Genomic DNA, 16,854 nt, shown 5'->3' on the forward strand with positions numbered 1-16,854 from the left:
AGCATTTTATTTAAAATTGTTATTAAATGACCTTCTTTGTTTACACCGCTTTCTTCTTTTACCGTCTATTTTTTTCATAAAAATTTTAAATAGTATGAATTTATAAACTAAAATTTAAATAGTTTTCTTATTTGATCTTCTATCATTGAGCGTCAACTTGACTTGGATTTAATATATAATTGTTTATTCATTGATAGGTACTAATTTATCCTTAAAAAAATTAACAAGAATGATTAATTTACACAATTATTTTATTTAGAGTAATTAAATTAATTTTATTTTAAGTGATAGAAATATAACAATCCTATTTTGAAGTTAACATGGGTGGAGTTTTATCCTAAACTAAAAGGAAAAAATTAAAACAAAAAGATAACACACGCAAACAAGCAAAGCAAAGCAACTCGATACATATTCCGTCTCTGAGTGTAGAAATCTACAATCCAGCGGTCTCATCCACGCACTGCCAAAAATCCTCAAAACCCACCCTAACCCTCTCTCTCTTTCTCCTTTTTCTATTATCATATTTTTGTTTCTTTCCCATTCAAATTTCTAGGGCCTGACCGCCGCAGACATGGCTTCTCACGCCGCCAATCTATGGGTGCTGCTCGGCTTGGGTTTAGCTGGAATTTTTCTGATGACCAAAAGGCTTAAGAAAACTATTAAAGCCGACTTTGGGGCTTTTATTCAGAAGCTAGAGTTGCTTCCTCCGCCTCAGCCTGCTCCTCCTAAAGCTCCCCATCCTCTCACCGGTCTCAATTTCGCCGTTTCTGATGTGTATGCTATTCTTTTATCCCTTTTGTTTTTGAGTTTGTTGTGGTTTTTTGGGCAGTCGAGGAGAGATGGGAACCGGGAATTAATGAATTTATTTTACTATTGATTCGTTGTTACCGTTTCATTTTATCGAGCAGTGATAGTAAGTGGAAATTAATGAATTGTTTTTAGTTTTGTTTTGTTGTCACTGTAAACTGCTGCATTTATTTTTTTTTAGATAAGAGAAGTGATTAGGGTTAATGGTCAATATGTACGGCATCTTTGTTCTTTAGGGAAATAAAGAAATCCCAAATTATTAATGGGATTTTGTTGCTTCTACTAAGTTTCAGCTACATATGGAGTGGCGTAGGGTCACTGTACTTAGTTGAGTGTATTGTCTTCCTTTTTTGACCATTAGTAGTAATCCAGTTTGTGAGTTTGATATTTGAATAAGAAATAATGACTCTCTCTATAAGACAGACATTCTAACTCGTTTTGATAAACCTTAATAAGGGTTTGATTGTTGCCTTTAATACCTGTTCTTGTTTTATGGAAGTGAAATGCATACAGAATGGTTTGGAATATAAAACATTAAAAACTTTGAATAGTTAAAAACTATTTTAAACTAAGTAATATTTTGAATAATGCAATTAGGGACTTTATGTCTTTATAGAATAGTTAAGTTTGAATGTTTTCACATTTTAGCTTGCGAGGAAGCAAAAACCAAAAAAGAATAACCTAAATGTTTTTCTAGCTATTATGAATATTTTGGAATTTCTTGTATTTCATTTTCAGGGTTGTTTATTTCAATTTATTTCAAAGCTTTGATTTGAAGTCTGTAAAGGTATTCATTTAATTTGATATTCACTGCCCCATTATTTCTCAAAGCATGTGTAAGATATAGAGGCAGGATTTTGCCTTGGGTTTTCTGCTCAAAGATCCTCTGAGTGGCTTGTTATTAACCTTTTCTTTACCTTTTTCTCCTTTTGAGCAAAATTGTTGAAAGAGTTAATTCAATTGAACATTTCAAATTTCTGTTATGCTCATGTGTTTTAGACTTTTAAGTTGTCAGTTCAGATTATTTATGTTAGACATACATATATGCATGTTTGCTTGTTCATATGTTCTACGCGATGTTTGTCAATATCTATATGGCATCTAATAGCTGATATTTATGCCATGCTTATCAGATTTGACATTGAAGGGTATGTGACTGGGTTTGGCCATCCAGACTGGTTGAGGACACATGAACCATCTACTCGCACATCACCTGTGGTTTTGGCCCTTGTAGAAGGAGGTGCTACCTGTATAGGAAAAACTGTTGTGGATGAACTGGCATACAGGTATTTGCCATTGCAAACTGTTTTCCTGAGAAGCAGACTTTGGGTTTTCAACAATGTGTTGGAATTAAGGGGAATGGATGGAGAGGAAGGGAAAGGCGGGGGGAATTGGAGGGAATGATTACTTGTTAAATTTTTCAACCAGACAAGGTTGTAATTTCCCCCTTTTTATATTTTTAATATGCAAACATGGGGAACCAAGCCCTTTCCTCTCTACTCCTCTTGGTTCCCAACATATTGGTACATGTTTACTGAGGTACATGTTTACTAACGATGGAGATGTCTCTTGTTTTAGGAAGTAGTCATCAGACATGATTTAACTTTTTGGTTATTAAGATTTGCAAGATGCTAGCTGCTTTTGCTTGTTTGATTTTCAGTATCCATGGAGAGAATAAACACTATAGCACACCAACCAATCCTGCTGCACCTGCACGCATTCCAGGTGGATCCTCTAGTGGAGCAGCTGTTGCTGTTGCTGCTGATTTTGTGGACTTCTCTTTAGGTAGCTTTGCACTTCTGACTGCCTAGCTTTCTGCAATTTTTGATCAAACATGATGAGATCTGTGACCCTGTAAAATATTATATTCTAGAAGATCCTTCATAAAATAAAATTGGCTCTAATTTCTTCATATAACATCTTTGAGTAGGCATTGATACTCTTGGTGGCATAAGGGTACCTGCAGCTTTTTGTGGTGTTATTGGATTCCGGCCCTCACATGGTGTTATTTCTAACACTGGAATTATACCTGTTTCATCAAGCCTCGACACTGTTGGTACGTATGAAGGAATATCAAATGCTGCGTTATGCACTATGAAATTTTACATCATGTCATATGGCATATGTGATGTGCAGTCATCTGTGTTCCCTAAAAAGTGGTTATGATTTGATTTAAGTTTCTTAGATTAATTCCTTGTTTGAAAGAAGTTTTATAACGCGCTGTTTGTTTGCCCATGTTTCAATTCAGTTTGCTTTCTATTATTATCCTCTTAATTTAGTTTGAAAGTTTAATTTGGTAATGGTTCTCTATTCAAAGCAGCTTTTAAGTTGAATATTTTTTGAATAGATTCTATTTCGAATGAGTTTTCCCTTTCTCCTGGTTTTATTCTCTATCTTGGGAATAGCTTTTCTTGAGTTTCAATGTACTTTGTGTATAAAAGTGAAAGCAATTCAGTTTGCTTTCTATTGTTTTCCTCTTAATTTAGTTTGAAAGTTTAATTTGGTAATGGTTCTCTATTCAAAGCAGCTTCTAAGTTGAATATCTCTTCAATATTTTCTATTCCAAATGAGTTTTCCTCTGGTTTTATTCTCTATCTTGGGTATAGTTTTTCTTGTGTTTTTGGTCCTGTTGTATAAAATCATTGGTTGAGAAGCATTAAGCAATCGTCGGTGCTGATACAATAAAAATGCCCATTCAGCACTTCTGGCTAAGAACTACAGTCCATGAATTACATTCAATTTATGTATGATTTGAACAAATTTGCAGCTTTTCTTCTTTTCTCTCTCCCCCCACAGCATTTTTGCGTGTTCTGCGTATAATACATTTTGACATAATGTGGTTTTAAATTTAGTATATGTTAGGATACAAGGAAGAAAAGGAAATGAGAGATTTTTGTAGTAAAGTAAAAGATACTTCACTTTTTTGTGTGAGCTTAAATTAAGGGAAAGGAAATGAAAGTATTCTTTTGTATGGTAAAGTAGTGGCAGGAGAGGACAGAGTATATTATACTACATTTCTCCAGTAATTCGCTACATTTTTCAGTTATCATGTCAGTAGCTTTGACTTGAACTATTTAAGAAAATTCAGTGTCTATGAAAGAAAAACAATTAAAGTAAGGAGAGCTTTTTTTTTTCAATGAATCCATAGGTAATATATATTTGGAATCATTTTATACAACAATATGTTCTTTCTAAACCAATCCATTTATGAAGAAATTCAAGAATCTAAACTTGTATATCTTCATTTCTCCATATTCATTTTTCTTTTCCAGAATTTGTGAAGACTTAACTTAATGGTTGATGAAATATAGTTGATGGATGAGTTGTTAAAGATATAAAGGTTGCATGGATGGCTAAGTTTGATGATTATAGTGTATTTGAAAATTAAAATCACAACGCAATTATAAGGGTATTGAAGGACTTCACATTTAACATTTCAATCCTTTCCTCTCCCTTCTGTTTTCTCCAAATTGGGTAATTAAAAATTGTAGCTTTGGAGGGAAATGGGAGTGCTCAACCCCACTCCCTTTAATTTAAATAATATATTTTCTTTGGTTTCCTTCCTTTTTATTCTTTTCCTTCTGCTCCTCTCCCCTCAAACCAAAAATAGTGTCCTTGTGCATCGTCAAACTAAATTTGTCTCTCAGCAGAAAAGTGCTAGGTGATGATCACAGAACTTCTGATTATATATACGAATTAGTCATTTGCTGATTAGGCACTATTTTTTCTTTTTTGATTCTATTCTTTTAAGTTTCTTGTCTTTGCTAATTTTGTGATTTAGTCGGTCAAAATCTTGTCACTATTCTATTTGGAACTTAATAAATTTGATTATATTTGTTTGACTTGTTAAACTATTATTGCAGGATTGTTTGCTAAGGATCCTAGCACTCTTCGTCGAGTTGGCCTTGTGCTCTTGCAACTTCCATTTTCTGTTCAACGCAACCCCAAGCAAATTCTTTTAGCTGATGATTGTTTTGAACTGCTAAAGATTGCTAAGGATAGAATTTCACAAGTGGTGACTAATTCCACTGAGAAGCATTTTGGAAGTATGTTCTTTCTTATTTGCCTTATTAAGGGTTTATGTGAATGAATTTGTCCTGCTTTGTTGTTTAGGGTTGTGAAAATTGCTAACTTTTCTCTTACTTACTTAAGGACAAGTATTGAAGCATGAAAATCTTGAGAAATACTTCAGTTCTAAGGTCCCAAGCTTGAAGGAGTTTTATAGCCAGAAAATAAATGGTGATTCAAAATTTTCATCCTTAACATTGCTTGCAAATGTTGCACAGATTCTTCAAAGGTGAGCTTTCATATTAATAATTTGTATACACGTTAGCATTTGATGTTATTACCTACGCTGAATGATGATTATTAGTTTATTTATCATTTATGAAATTTCATATTGGCAAACCATTTTTAAAGATTCAACAAACAATTAGCTAGGTCTATTCCATTTCTATTAGTTCTAGGTTTATGAATTTACAGTACAGAAGTATAAATCCTTCACATTTGTAATTGTTCCAATTTATTGTATTACTATTTTTAATCTTTCTACGTCTCTGGTGCAGTGTCTGGCATCTAGACAATTTTAGGATATGGATTGTTTTCTTTACTAAAACAAGAAGATTGTTCATTACTCAAATTTGGATTTATTTTTAATTCTTGTTTTCTTTGCAATATCTCTCCCTTATTTCTTTTATCCCCCTACCCCGAGTTTCACTATTTCTCCAGTCTATGCTCATTATTACATGTTTTTCCATGCACATGTTCTTTTTTGTTATTATTGCTGAAAAGCTTTTTGTATTCCTATGCCCTAATATCAGTTCAACAAACATGGATGTAACAATGAAATCCCATGCAATTTGTTGTGCAAGTTGGGAACCTGGAGAGATGAGGAAGTTCCCGTTGAAATATCTTCTTTTGTGCTGTAATAAACTGTTGAATATTGTTTGTGCCTGACTTCTATTGATGCTGTAACTGGCCTATCTAATAGCCTTCCTAGGCTATTAGGTAGTCGCTCTTTGTTTAATACCATAAGGATGATTGCCCTGATTGAGATCTTTTCGTACTCTTTTCTCCAGATATGAGTTTAAATGTACGCATGGAGAGTGGATTAATTCTGAAAAGCCTGTTCTTGATTCTGCCATCTCTGCGCAAATAAATGAAACACTTGATATGACAGATAAGGAGATTGAAATTTGCAAATCGATTAGGACTGAGATGCGTTTGGCTGTCAATAATCTTTTGAAGGTAAAAAGTTCTGTTAGATTCTACATTGTGAGTGTAACAATCATTTCCTGTTAAGTTAAAAATGCAATTTATTTAGCATTTAATTTCAATTCAACTTAGTATATTTTTTCTGGAATGAAGTTGAAAGATGGTTATGCCATCTAACCTCCTTGTTCACACACATCTTGCAACCAAGTATATAAGCATATGAATAAGAGTTGTGCAACAAGTTGAGCTGTATTATTGTCTTTAATCATGTAATTGTTCGTTGATCATCTAAGCTGCGCTTTAACTATAGACCATATCTATATTCTTGTTTTTTATTTATGGATTCAGACTGCATGTTTGTACCCTTCAAACCAATAAGTTAATTAGTGATATGGACTTAAAACATGGTTGTTCATGTTTGTCCTAGTCACATCATTGCAAAGCATAGTGTATCCAGATATAGCAATGTTTTATCCTCAGCTACAGGGAGGAGGAAAGAGAAGGAAGTAGGAGAGGAGAGCAGGTTACTAATTTAGTTTGTTTAAAGGCTTGGCTGACAATTCTAGTGAGCTCTTGGTTTTGTTTATAATCTTTACTAATACTTTGAGAGCATTCTCATGTTCTTTTGATCTGTGATTCTGGATTTTACAATTTCTTTTATCAGAAGTTGGAGAAGCAGACTTCTCTCAAAGACTCTCTCTCTGTTATTTTCAAACTTGGTTTTGTATATTTTTTCTATAAGAAAAGGCTACTCTTTAGGGGAAAAAAACAATGGCAATGTTATGCCCAAATTTATCCTTCAATGCTGTTCGAGAACCTTTGCATTATGATTAAAACTCAATAGTTGTTAATGATGTTCGTAATTTTTTCCTCACCCCTTTCAATTTATGATACACGACAAAACATTTCTCTTATGTTGAACTGTTATACAGAATTTTTCTACTTTTTTTTGCTCCAGGTAGATGACACGTGTGTCAGTGCATGCATCTGCACTGCTCCTATTTGTAGTGTTGTTTGATACTTTGATTCTATTGGACTGCTTTTTTTGAGGGTGGTTGTTTTCTATTTCTTGGGCTCAGGATGATGGAATTCTGGTGATTCCTACCACTGCTTATCCCCCTCCAAAACTTGGTAGCAAGGAAATCTTCTCAGATGACTACCAGAACCGTAGTTTTAGTCTGTTGAGTATCGCTAGCATCTCTGGTTGCTGTCAGGTGAAATTCTCTCTTATATTGATGTGCATAAAATATTTAGTTTTAGAAGGGTTCTATTTTATTTTATTTTAAATTATCTGTACTTCATTAATGATGCAGGTCACACTACCTCTTGGATATCATGATAAGTGCCCAGTCTCAGTGTCCTTCATAGCCAGACATGGGGGTGATCGATTTTTACTGGATACAGTACAGACTGTATATTCATCCCTGCAAGAGCATGCTGATACTGTTGCTAAGTCTAAATTGTCGCCTAATGCTGTCAATCAGGAACATTCTGCTGAGGTGGTTAAAGAAAAGGTGAGTATCATCTTGTAGTTAATCTGGATTGTACTTCATCAATAAGTTTAATGTAGAATATATTGATTATTGAGTTCTTATCGTAATTTGTATTATTTTGATAATCCTTTAGTCTAGCAGAATAAAAGTAATTAGCTGGTCATGGATATTATGAATTAGACTGATTTATGGTTGGCTTGGTTGGAGTTTACTGGTTATAGTTTTGTTTGTTATCATAGATGAACCAAATTTAGAAACTAGAGAAAAAATTTGGAATGATAATGTATAGAATATGACACATTATAAAAAAAGTAAGTACTTGCTATGGTTGTTAAAAGTATGATTGCTCCGGAAAGTTGTTGTAGCTATAGGAAATTTGATCACAGTGCTTACTGTTAATTGTTAACACCGAAAGGGAACAGAGGAAACTGTTTGTTTTAGTTAAATTGTGCATATGTTTATTTATTTTTCCTTTTGCTGAGCTTATTTCACTAAGGCTTGGCATATGTTCTCGGTACATGATCCGTTGTATGGTTTATCCTTGTATTGTTTCTTAGATTCTAGTGTATGTATTACATAGTTAGCTTTGTTGCACAACCCTTTTCTTTTCCTGCACATTGTCTCCTTTGTCTTAAATAATTTTTTTCTGTTTACAAATTCTCTGGTTTAGGGCAACCAAGCATACAAAGATAAGCAATGGCAGAAGGCTATTGGGTTTTATACTGAGGCTATCAAGCTTAGTGGCAATAACGCAACATATTATAGCAACAGGGCCGCAGCATATCTAGAACTAGGAAGGTAAAATTTTACTCTTTTAGAGTTGACTACATCCACTTTGGTTTTTTGGTACTTGAAATTTTTCCCTCCCCTTCAGTTTCCTCCAAGCAGAAGCAGATTGTTCCAAAGCTATTAGCCTTGATAAAAAGGTAATTTCTTCCTGGAAAAGATAATGATTTTGATTGTATAACTGTTGTGTATTTTATTCCGTACATGGCATTTTTATGCATTATCTTTGATTGAAGTTTACTTAAAATCATAATTTCTACCATGATTCCATTATCTGTTTCAACAAGTGTCTCTGTTTGCAACTTATTGTGCTTTATTTCTCGTTCTAATGATATGATGTAATTCAATCGATGCCAAGGATCTGGTTGATTATTGTTTTTGCTTCTAAAGGCAAGTAGGGAAAGAGTACAAACAATAATTTTAGGCAGTAAGCATTTTAAAAATTTACTTTCGTGGATAAACATCTGTATTTATTCAAATTCTTTGAAACAATTATTTTTAAGTTTTTCTAAATTTTTAGTCAATGTGTTCCTTCCATTTCAAATTAACTTCAGATCTCACCATTTTAGCATGTTTCTAATTACTGTTTGCTTTCTTGAAATAGGAAACATTATCCATACTGTATAATAAAATTACTGACCAATTCAGCAACTAATTACAAACAAAACAATATTTTATGTGGGCCATTCTCTAGCTTTTTTATGGAACTTGAAGGTTATGGTTTTAAAATAATTGATGAAATTGCTCATGTGTAAAAAACATTGTGGCATTTCGTAAGTGCAGAGTCAATTTAAAAGGGAGGGCTTTTTTATTGCTTCTGCTTTAGATAACTTTTGATCAAGTGAAAGCTTAGTTGTAAAATTGTTGTATTTGCATTTAAAGATTCTATATATACTTAAAATGAACCCTGTCTATTAATAATGTATACTTCCATTATATGATTGAGTTTGGTTTTATATGAAGAGGCTGGCCAATATCAAACTGGTTCCTTGGATGATCACGGAACAAAATTTTGGAGTTTCTTTTCTATTACTCTCGTGGCACTCACTGAAATTTCTCTTAACAAAGGATGAAGTGTTCAAGAGACTGCATATGAAAATAAACTGTTCTTCTCTTTGTTTTCATTGATATACTATTGTTCGCTATGTTATATTTGTCAGAATGTAAAGGCATACTTACGAAGAGGCACTGCTAGAGAGATGCTTGGTTACTATAAGGAGGCAATTGAGGGTGAGTTCTTACATTTCATCTTCCAGGTTTTCTGTATTGTTATCTTTATATACAAGCCGCTCTATCTGCTTGATCAGTCAGAAATGAAAACAAAGGACTATGAATGCTCATGTCCTGTTTGGATTTGTATGCTTTTTGAGAATTTTGTTGAATAGAAACACACTGATTATTCTGTCATGGCTGTTGCAATTTAACATGCATATAATGAGCTCTAGAATGACAGCATATTGCTTATATCCAAGTTGTTCCTATACGAAAATTTCAAACCTTTATGTACGGTGAATGTACCTCAGAAGTCCTATTATAGGGACCTTATCAAATTGGTCCCTCTATTATTCAATAGATCAATTTGGTCCCTGTACTATTAAATCAGATCTTTTAGTTGGAATTGAACTGCAATTGAAAAAAAAATATTCAAGATATTTTTTATATAGGAAGTGTCTGTCACAATTTGGAGTTCTTTTTAATAGTATATAGGGACTGTTTGATCCAGTTCCTATAATTCTGGTACTTTTCAGGATTTCAACCCTTTATGTACTGGATATATGTTGCAATAATGGCACCTTTTGCACTGCAGATTTTAGCTATGCTCTGGTGCTTGAACCAACCAATAAGAGAGCAGCCCTTTCTGCAGATAGGTTAAGGAAGGTATTTCAGTAAGTGAATGGAAGATAATAATGAAATTACAAGTGGATTCAGTGTTGCAGAATTGGTTCATGCGAGTTCCAAGTCATCCATTTGATTTTGTTGCATCAATTTCAAAGGATGAAGATTTTCATGCATCTGAGATGGTCGCAAGATGAGTTGGTTTTTCATACTATTAATTTTTATCTATCGCTTTGGTCTGCATCCTTATGTTATTTTAAAATCATTATTATATTTTTGTAGGTATTTAGTCCAGTTTTGTTTCTTTATAATTGTTCTTTGTATTATTGTATAATACTAGGATCTTATTGGCTTCTACACATTCCTTTTATATATCGAGTTTTATGCCTTATGAATGTCGTTTTAGTTTCATTTTTAATGCTCTTACATTCATATTTTTTTTACACCATTTAATTATATTGTTCTTAAAAATTATTTTTATTTTGATATTATAAAAATGTATTACATACATAGTTCATATAGGAAAGATAAAAATATATTATTGATAGGGGAGATATTTTTATATGCATAATTAATATTTTAACAATTTACAAGTAATTTTTTGAATTGATTATATGTTGAAGTTGGATATTTCCAACTTTTTTATTTGTATAGTTTTTATGAATCGATTATAATTATATTCATGACCAAAGAACAAAAGGAATAGATGTAGTGGAGAGAGCTAAAGTGTCTTTTCTCTATAAGATTTTGGATAATAGATATTTTAATTTATTCCTTAATTAAGTATAGAATTTTCATTTACGCCACTCGATAAATATTTGTGTTAAATTTTGTATTTGACTGTATTTTCATTCTTAACAACTAAGGATGGGAGAGGGTTGTGAGATGAGAAGGAAAAATCCCTTTTTCACAAAACAATATATCTATATATTTCATGATTTAGAATTCAGGTCTAATGGTTAATTTTTATTATTATTAAATTTGTTAGTGTAACATTAGGAAATAATCAAAGATTTTAATATCTCAAAAATAAAACAGGTATATTTTATGATAAAAAAATTATTATAAGCATTTAAAAGGAGTGAATGGGTGATCTGTTTTAAGATATGAGCAGAGAGAGCGTGATTGAAACAAACAAGAGCAATCGATTGAATACATACTTTAATTCATTACTCTTCCTCATGCTTCTATCCTACAACTCAAACCTGGCCGTCATTTCCTACTTATACCTTCAATTTTAATTTCAAAACTTCCTTCCCCACAATTATTGCTTGCATTGATATTAAAGTTTTTGGCAATTTGCATTCAATGCTACCATATTTATATTTTTACCACTTTATTTTAAAAAGTTACAAAATGGTAATTAAATTATTTGAAAATTTTTTATAGTCTTTTTTGTTCACATTGTCTATATTAATCAAAAAAATTTTTTCTCCTTCTCTTTTACGATAAGTTTTATTTTCATGAAATAACTTTAAACATCATGAATTTACGAATCAAAATTCAAATAGCTTTCTTTTCTAATCTTCGCCACTAACTATTAGTTCAACTTGGATCTAAGATATGTTTTACTCGTCAATAACTATTGATCCACTGTACTAAATATTGATGGTCAAATCGTCTCTTAGAGCTTGATAGCTAAATTTAAAAAAAAAAATTTACACCCTAGTGACTTAAATGAATTTTTTTTAAAGTTAAGTAATTAAAATATAAAGTTACTAATAATTTAGTGAGCTTTTTAACTAGTATGTCCTATTTGTTCAAATTTTAAATATAAATTAAGAAAAAAGGTGATACAATTAAGAAAAACTCTTCTATTAATATATCATCTTGAGGTTGACGTGATGGGATTATCCTTCTCGTCTCCCAAAATATTTCATCTGTAATTTAGGAATTTTTCATATAAAAATACCCTAAAGTAAATAGAAGATATTATTAAACCTTATGAAATTACCGAAGAATTGTCATCTTTACTTGAATTTTTTTTCCTCACATTTATTACTTCATTATTTTACATATTTTTTTTATAATATGAATAACCAAATTTATCAAAACTCAAAATATATATTTTAAATCTCCTTAAAAGTTAACTCTCTTTGTGTAATGTAGTTAGGTTCTTCAAAATATAGTTATATCATCTCAAGTTAGTCAATCCTAATATATGAAACACAAAATGATAAATTGAGTGAAGTGTTGTTAACATTTTTATTAAAATTGTTTTTTAATTTCTCACAAATCTAAAGCTCCAAGAATTGAAGTTAAAAATATTCGGTTCAAATGAACCTTTTAAACATATTATGAAATAGAAAAATCAATTCGCTCATAATTTGTTAAATTTACTACATTAGGAGTCAGAACATAGCAACAACAATCCAAACCATTTTAAAAACAGATGATATGAGTATTCTCTTTTAATTTATTCTTCATCTTAAAGAGTGAATTTTTAAATTAAGATTATATTGACATAATTTATAAATAAAGAGAGTTAAAATTTTAATTAATTGAGTGATCATTCAACATATTGATGGAGTCAGCCTCCTAATTGTATTATATCGTGAGTATGTTTCGATATTTTTCTTATTAATAAATGTACATGCAATTTCATTTTAATTCACTTGAAACTTTAAAGAGTGGTTTTTTTAACTAGAGACTGGACATAGACAAATCTTTGGGAATATATCTTCAGAAGTTAAGAATCAGAAGAGAGCGATAAAAAGGCAAGTAGGCAGCATAATTAGAATCCATTTGTGAAAAAGGCAGTCTAAGAAAAAAGAACAAGAAAAAAAGGCTCTTTTCAATTTTAATGTTTACAAAAAGCTTAAAAAGGTGTCTCCAAAACAACTACACTTTGAGATATGAAGACACACACCCACCACCTTCCCAACCAATTTGCCTTTTATTTCCTCCCCCCCCCCCCCCCAACAGATGATATATACAAATACCAACTTACCAAGACTTTACTCCATACAAAAGGCAAAAATCCAAACCCTTGATTAAAAAAGCAAAAGCAAAAGCAAGAGCATACCCCCCCCCTGTGCTAGCTTTGGGGACTGCAAGACTTCCCCCCCTCTGCTTAATTACCCCACTTGCCTTGCCCCATAACCCCATAAACACATGCTCTTCCCATTTCCTTTGCCTCCTTCATCATCACTTGTTCCAAGGCTCTCTCCTCTTCTCTACCTTGCCCTTTCGGTTTTGTTGATACCCAAAGATGATCACCATTACAGATTTCTACCATGTCATGACTGCCATGGTTCCACTTTACGTGGCCATGGTTTTAGCTTATGGCTCGGTGAAATGGTGGAAGATTTTCACTCCTGATCAGTGTTCAGGAATTAACCGTTTTGTTGCTCTCTTTGCTGTCCCTCTCCTTTCTTTTCACTTCATCGCTTCTAATGACCCTTATTCTATGAACTTTCGTTTCATAGCTGCTGATACACTTCAAAAACTTATAGTTCTTGCAGTACTTGCTGTTTGGACCAAGGTCAGTAAAAGAGGTTGTTTGGAATGGACCATTACCCTTTTTTCACTTTCTACTCTTCCAAACACTTTGGTTATGGGTATTCCTTTACTTAAAGGAATGTATGGGGATTTTTCAGGGAGTTTAATGGTGCAAATAGTTGTTCTTCAATGTATTATTTGGTACACTTTGATGCTTTTCTTGTTTGAATATAGAGCGGCTAAAATGCTTATCTCTGAGCAATTTCCCGGCACAGCAGGCTCTATTGTTTCTATCCATGTTGATTCAGATGTCGTGTCGCTTGATGGTCGACAACCTATTGAAACCGAAGCTGAGATTAAAGAAGATGGTAAGCTTCATGTTACTGTCAGAAAATCCAATGCTTCAAGATCAGATATTTTCTCAAGAAGGTCCCATGGTTTTACATCTACAACTCCACGTCCTTCGAATCTAACCAATGCTGAGATATACTCTTTGCAATCATCGAGGAACCCAACACCAAGAGGCTCGAGCTTTAACCACACTGATTTTTATTCCATGATGGCTGGGGACGCAATTCAAATTTCGGTTCTGCAGATGTTTACGGTTTGTCTGCTTCGCGTGGACCAACTCCGAGACCATCCAACTATGAAGAGGATGGTGCAGCCGCTGGTAAACCGAGGTTCCATTACCAAGCACCAGGCGGTGGTGGCGGTGCAACCCATTATCCGGTTCCTAATCCTGGTATGTTTTCGCCGACTGGTTCTAAACCCCTCGGTGGTGGTAATGCAAATGGAAATGCAAAGAGGCCTAATGGTCATCCCCAACAAAAGTCTGAAGATGGTGGTAGGGATCTTCCAGTGTTTGTTTGGAGTTCTAGCGCTTCTCCTGTTTCCGATGTCTTTGGCGGTGCCGGCCATGATTACGGCGCTGCCGACCAGAAAGATGTTAGATTGGCTGTCTCCCCAGGGAAAGGTATAGCTCATGCTTCAATATTTGTACTTTATGTATACAACGTGTATTAGATTAATAGTTGCTGTGGTGTGGTGCAGTTGAAGGGCATAGAGAGAATCGTGAAGAGTACATGGAAAGAGAAGACTTGAGCTTCGCTAAAGGAGGAATGAACGGAGAAATGAACAAACACGAAGGTGACAAGGCGGGGGATGGCAATGGCAAGCCCAATACAATGCCTCCAACAAGTGTAATGACAAGGCTGATACTGATCATGGTCTGGAGAAAGCTTATAAGGAATCCCAACACCTATTCAAGCTTGATAGGTCTCACTTGGTCTTTAATCTCGTTCAGGTATGTCTCGTTCACGTAGAATCTCTGTTTATTATATATAAAAATATTTTGGTATAGTTTATGATCATAGCTTGTTTGCTTGGTTTATTGTAGGTGGAATGTAGAAATGCCAGCGATTATAGCAAAGTCCATTTCAATTCTGTCAGATGCAGGACTTGGCATGGCCATGTTCAGTCTCGGTCAGTAAATTACACCTCGTTTCCTTTGCTTTCAAATCACACACACACAACACTTGATGATCATTACAAAATGTAGTAATAAAGCGAGCACAGTAACTGGCAAAGCAAAACTGTTAAGGTGATGATAACATGTTGGTTCTTTAAGTCTTTTTTTTTTTTTTTTTGGTCTTGGATTTTGACATGATGGTGGGGGGTGGTGGAAGTGATGATGAAAGGTGTTGGTTGTTAATGTCTGGTTCTGACAACAAGTGATAATGGGGGGGGGATGTTAATGTTAATGTTTGGATGCAAAGAACAGGTCTGTTCATGGCATTGCAACCAAGGATCATAGCATGTGGGAATTCGGTTGCAGCTTTTGCAATGGCCGTGAGATTCCTTACAGGTCCAGCTGTCATGGCAGCCGCTTCCATTGCTGTTGGTCTCCGTGGCGTTCTCTTACGGGTTGCCATTGTCCAGGTCACTTCCCAATATCCCATTTACCCATAAATATTAACCCTGCATGCACACCTTATTTTGTACACTTTATATCTTTTTGGTCAGTATCTCAAATATATTATACATTCTTTAATTCATTAACAATATCTGTCTATTTTTTTTTTAATTAGGTTGGTTCAAATTTTAAATATAAATTTCTTTTGCTATCTTCATATTACTATTTCTGACATATCCATTTGTGTTGCATGTATTTTGGTTATCAAAATATAAAATAAAACAGGCAGCTCTTCCTCAAGGAATAGTACCCTTTGTCTTTGCAAAGGAATACAGCCTGCACCCTGATATTCTCAGCACAGCGTGAGTCTCTTTACTCACTTTTTATTCTTTTTCCAGTTGAAAGGTAAAAGCATCCAAATCAATTAATTCCTTCTTATTTTTGAAATTGCAGTGTAATCTTTGGGATGCTAATAGCTTTGCCCATAACACTTGTCTACTATATATTATTGGGGATATAAATTAAGCGGCAAATGCAAATGCAAATGCGCAATACTCTTTTGATGTTCCACATTCAAAGGCCAAAGAAATCCTGGACCGACACATCATGACTGCATTCATGATTAATGTCTCTCTCCTTTACTTTTAATCCTTAGTTAAATTTGTAAAATCTTTATTTGTAGTCAAATTATAGGGGGAACTGTTTTTTGTTTTTTTTTTCTAGCTAATTATCTTTTTATTCCAAACAATTTTATTCCTTGTCATGATAGCTTAAAAAAAAAGAAAATTTAACCCCTCGATATTTGTGATGGAAGTTTGAATTGAAGCCTGCATAATTTGATTGATACAGTGTAATAACTCTTAATTATTTTGGAATTACATTGTTTAAAAAGTAACATATATACAAAATAAAATTGCATATTCACTCCTTACATTTTCAATTACATTGTCAACCGTAAACAATAAATTGTTTAATTTTTCATTCATAATCATTATAAATCCATTTACTCGCTAGAATCGAATCATTGCATCTCTTATAATTTAATATTCATAATTCAGGTTGTTATCGTCATACAAGATTCTGTTGTAAACAAAATGTTTATATCTTAAATCCCAACTTGATTTTTTTTTATTGATGTTAATTAAATCAAAATTGTGTTTCATGATTAAAGTAAAAATATTTAAGAAATTACAAGACAAGCTGCAAAATGAATTATTTATCAAGTTTTATTTGATAAAAAAAGTATAAAATTCCTATTAAAAAAAGTTGGCGTGGCAGTAACACACAAAGGCTGATAATGGTTGAAATTAAATAACTATATATATTGATGATATGATATGCATGGCAGCCCATCATATGGCAAAC

The 16,854-nt window shown here is 33.1% G+C and overlaps 1 protein-coding gene and 1 pseudogene across 1 annotated transcript; both read left to right on the forward strand.

Annotated features, from left to right (window-relative positions):
- Positions 1-311: 311 nt before the first annotated feature.
- On the forward strand, positions 312-10,527 carry LOC107924540 (outer envelope protein 64, chloroplastic). The gene is made up of 13 exons (XM_041080410.1): positions 312-774; positions 1,941-2,093; positions 2,468-2,592; positions 2,738-2,863; positions 4,671-4,853; positions 4,960-5,104; positions 5,886-6,054; positions 7,101-7,235; positions 7,335-7,535; positions 8,185-8,312; positions 8,389-8,440; positions 9,461-9,530; positions 10,108-10,527. Exons 1-13 carry the CDS (start codon positions 572-574, stop codon positions 10,188-10,190), a joined length of 1,773 nt encoding a protein of 590 aa, XP_040936344.1. The 5' UTR covers positions 312-571; the 3' UTR covers positions 10,191-10,527.
- A 2,609-nt stretch (positions 10,528-13,136) lies between these two features.
- Positions 13,137-16,331, forward strand: LOC121202787 (probable auxin efflux carrier component 1c; annotated as a pseudogene).
- Positions 16,332-16,854: the final 523 nt, after the last annotated feature.

This window comes from Gossypium hirsutum, chromosome A11 (genome assembly GCF_007990345.1).
Source record: "Gossypium hirsutum isolate 1008001.06 chromosome A11, Gossypium_hirsutum_v2.1, whole genome shotgun sequence".
In the NCBI taxonomy this organism is placed as follows: domain Eukaryota; kingdom Viridiplantae; phylum Streptophyta; class Magnoliopsida; order Malvales; family Malvaceae; genus Gossypium; species Gossypium hirsutum.

What these genes read in the sequence shown, in the direction of transcription:
- LOC107924540 (XM_041080410.1), top strand. Translation starts at nt 572, where the DNA reads ATGGCTTCTCACGCCGCCAATCTATGGGTGCTGCTCGGCTTGGGTTTA. An exon ending in AATTTCGCCGTTTCTGATGT is followed by an intron (nt 775 to 1,940) that starts GTATGCTATTCT and finishes CATGCTTATCAG; the next exon opens with ATTTGACATTGAAGGGTATG. An exon ending in GCATATCTAGAACTAGGAAG is followed by an intron (nt 8,313 to 8,388) that starts GTAAAATTTTAC and finishes CCTCCCCTTCAG; the next exon opens with TTTCCTCCAAGCAGAAGCAG.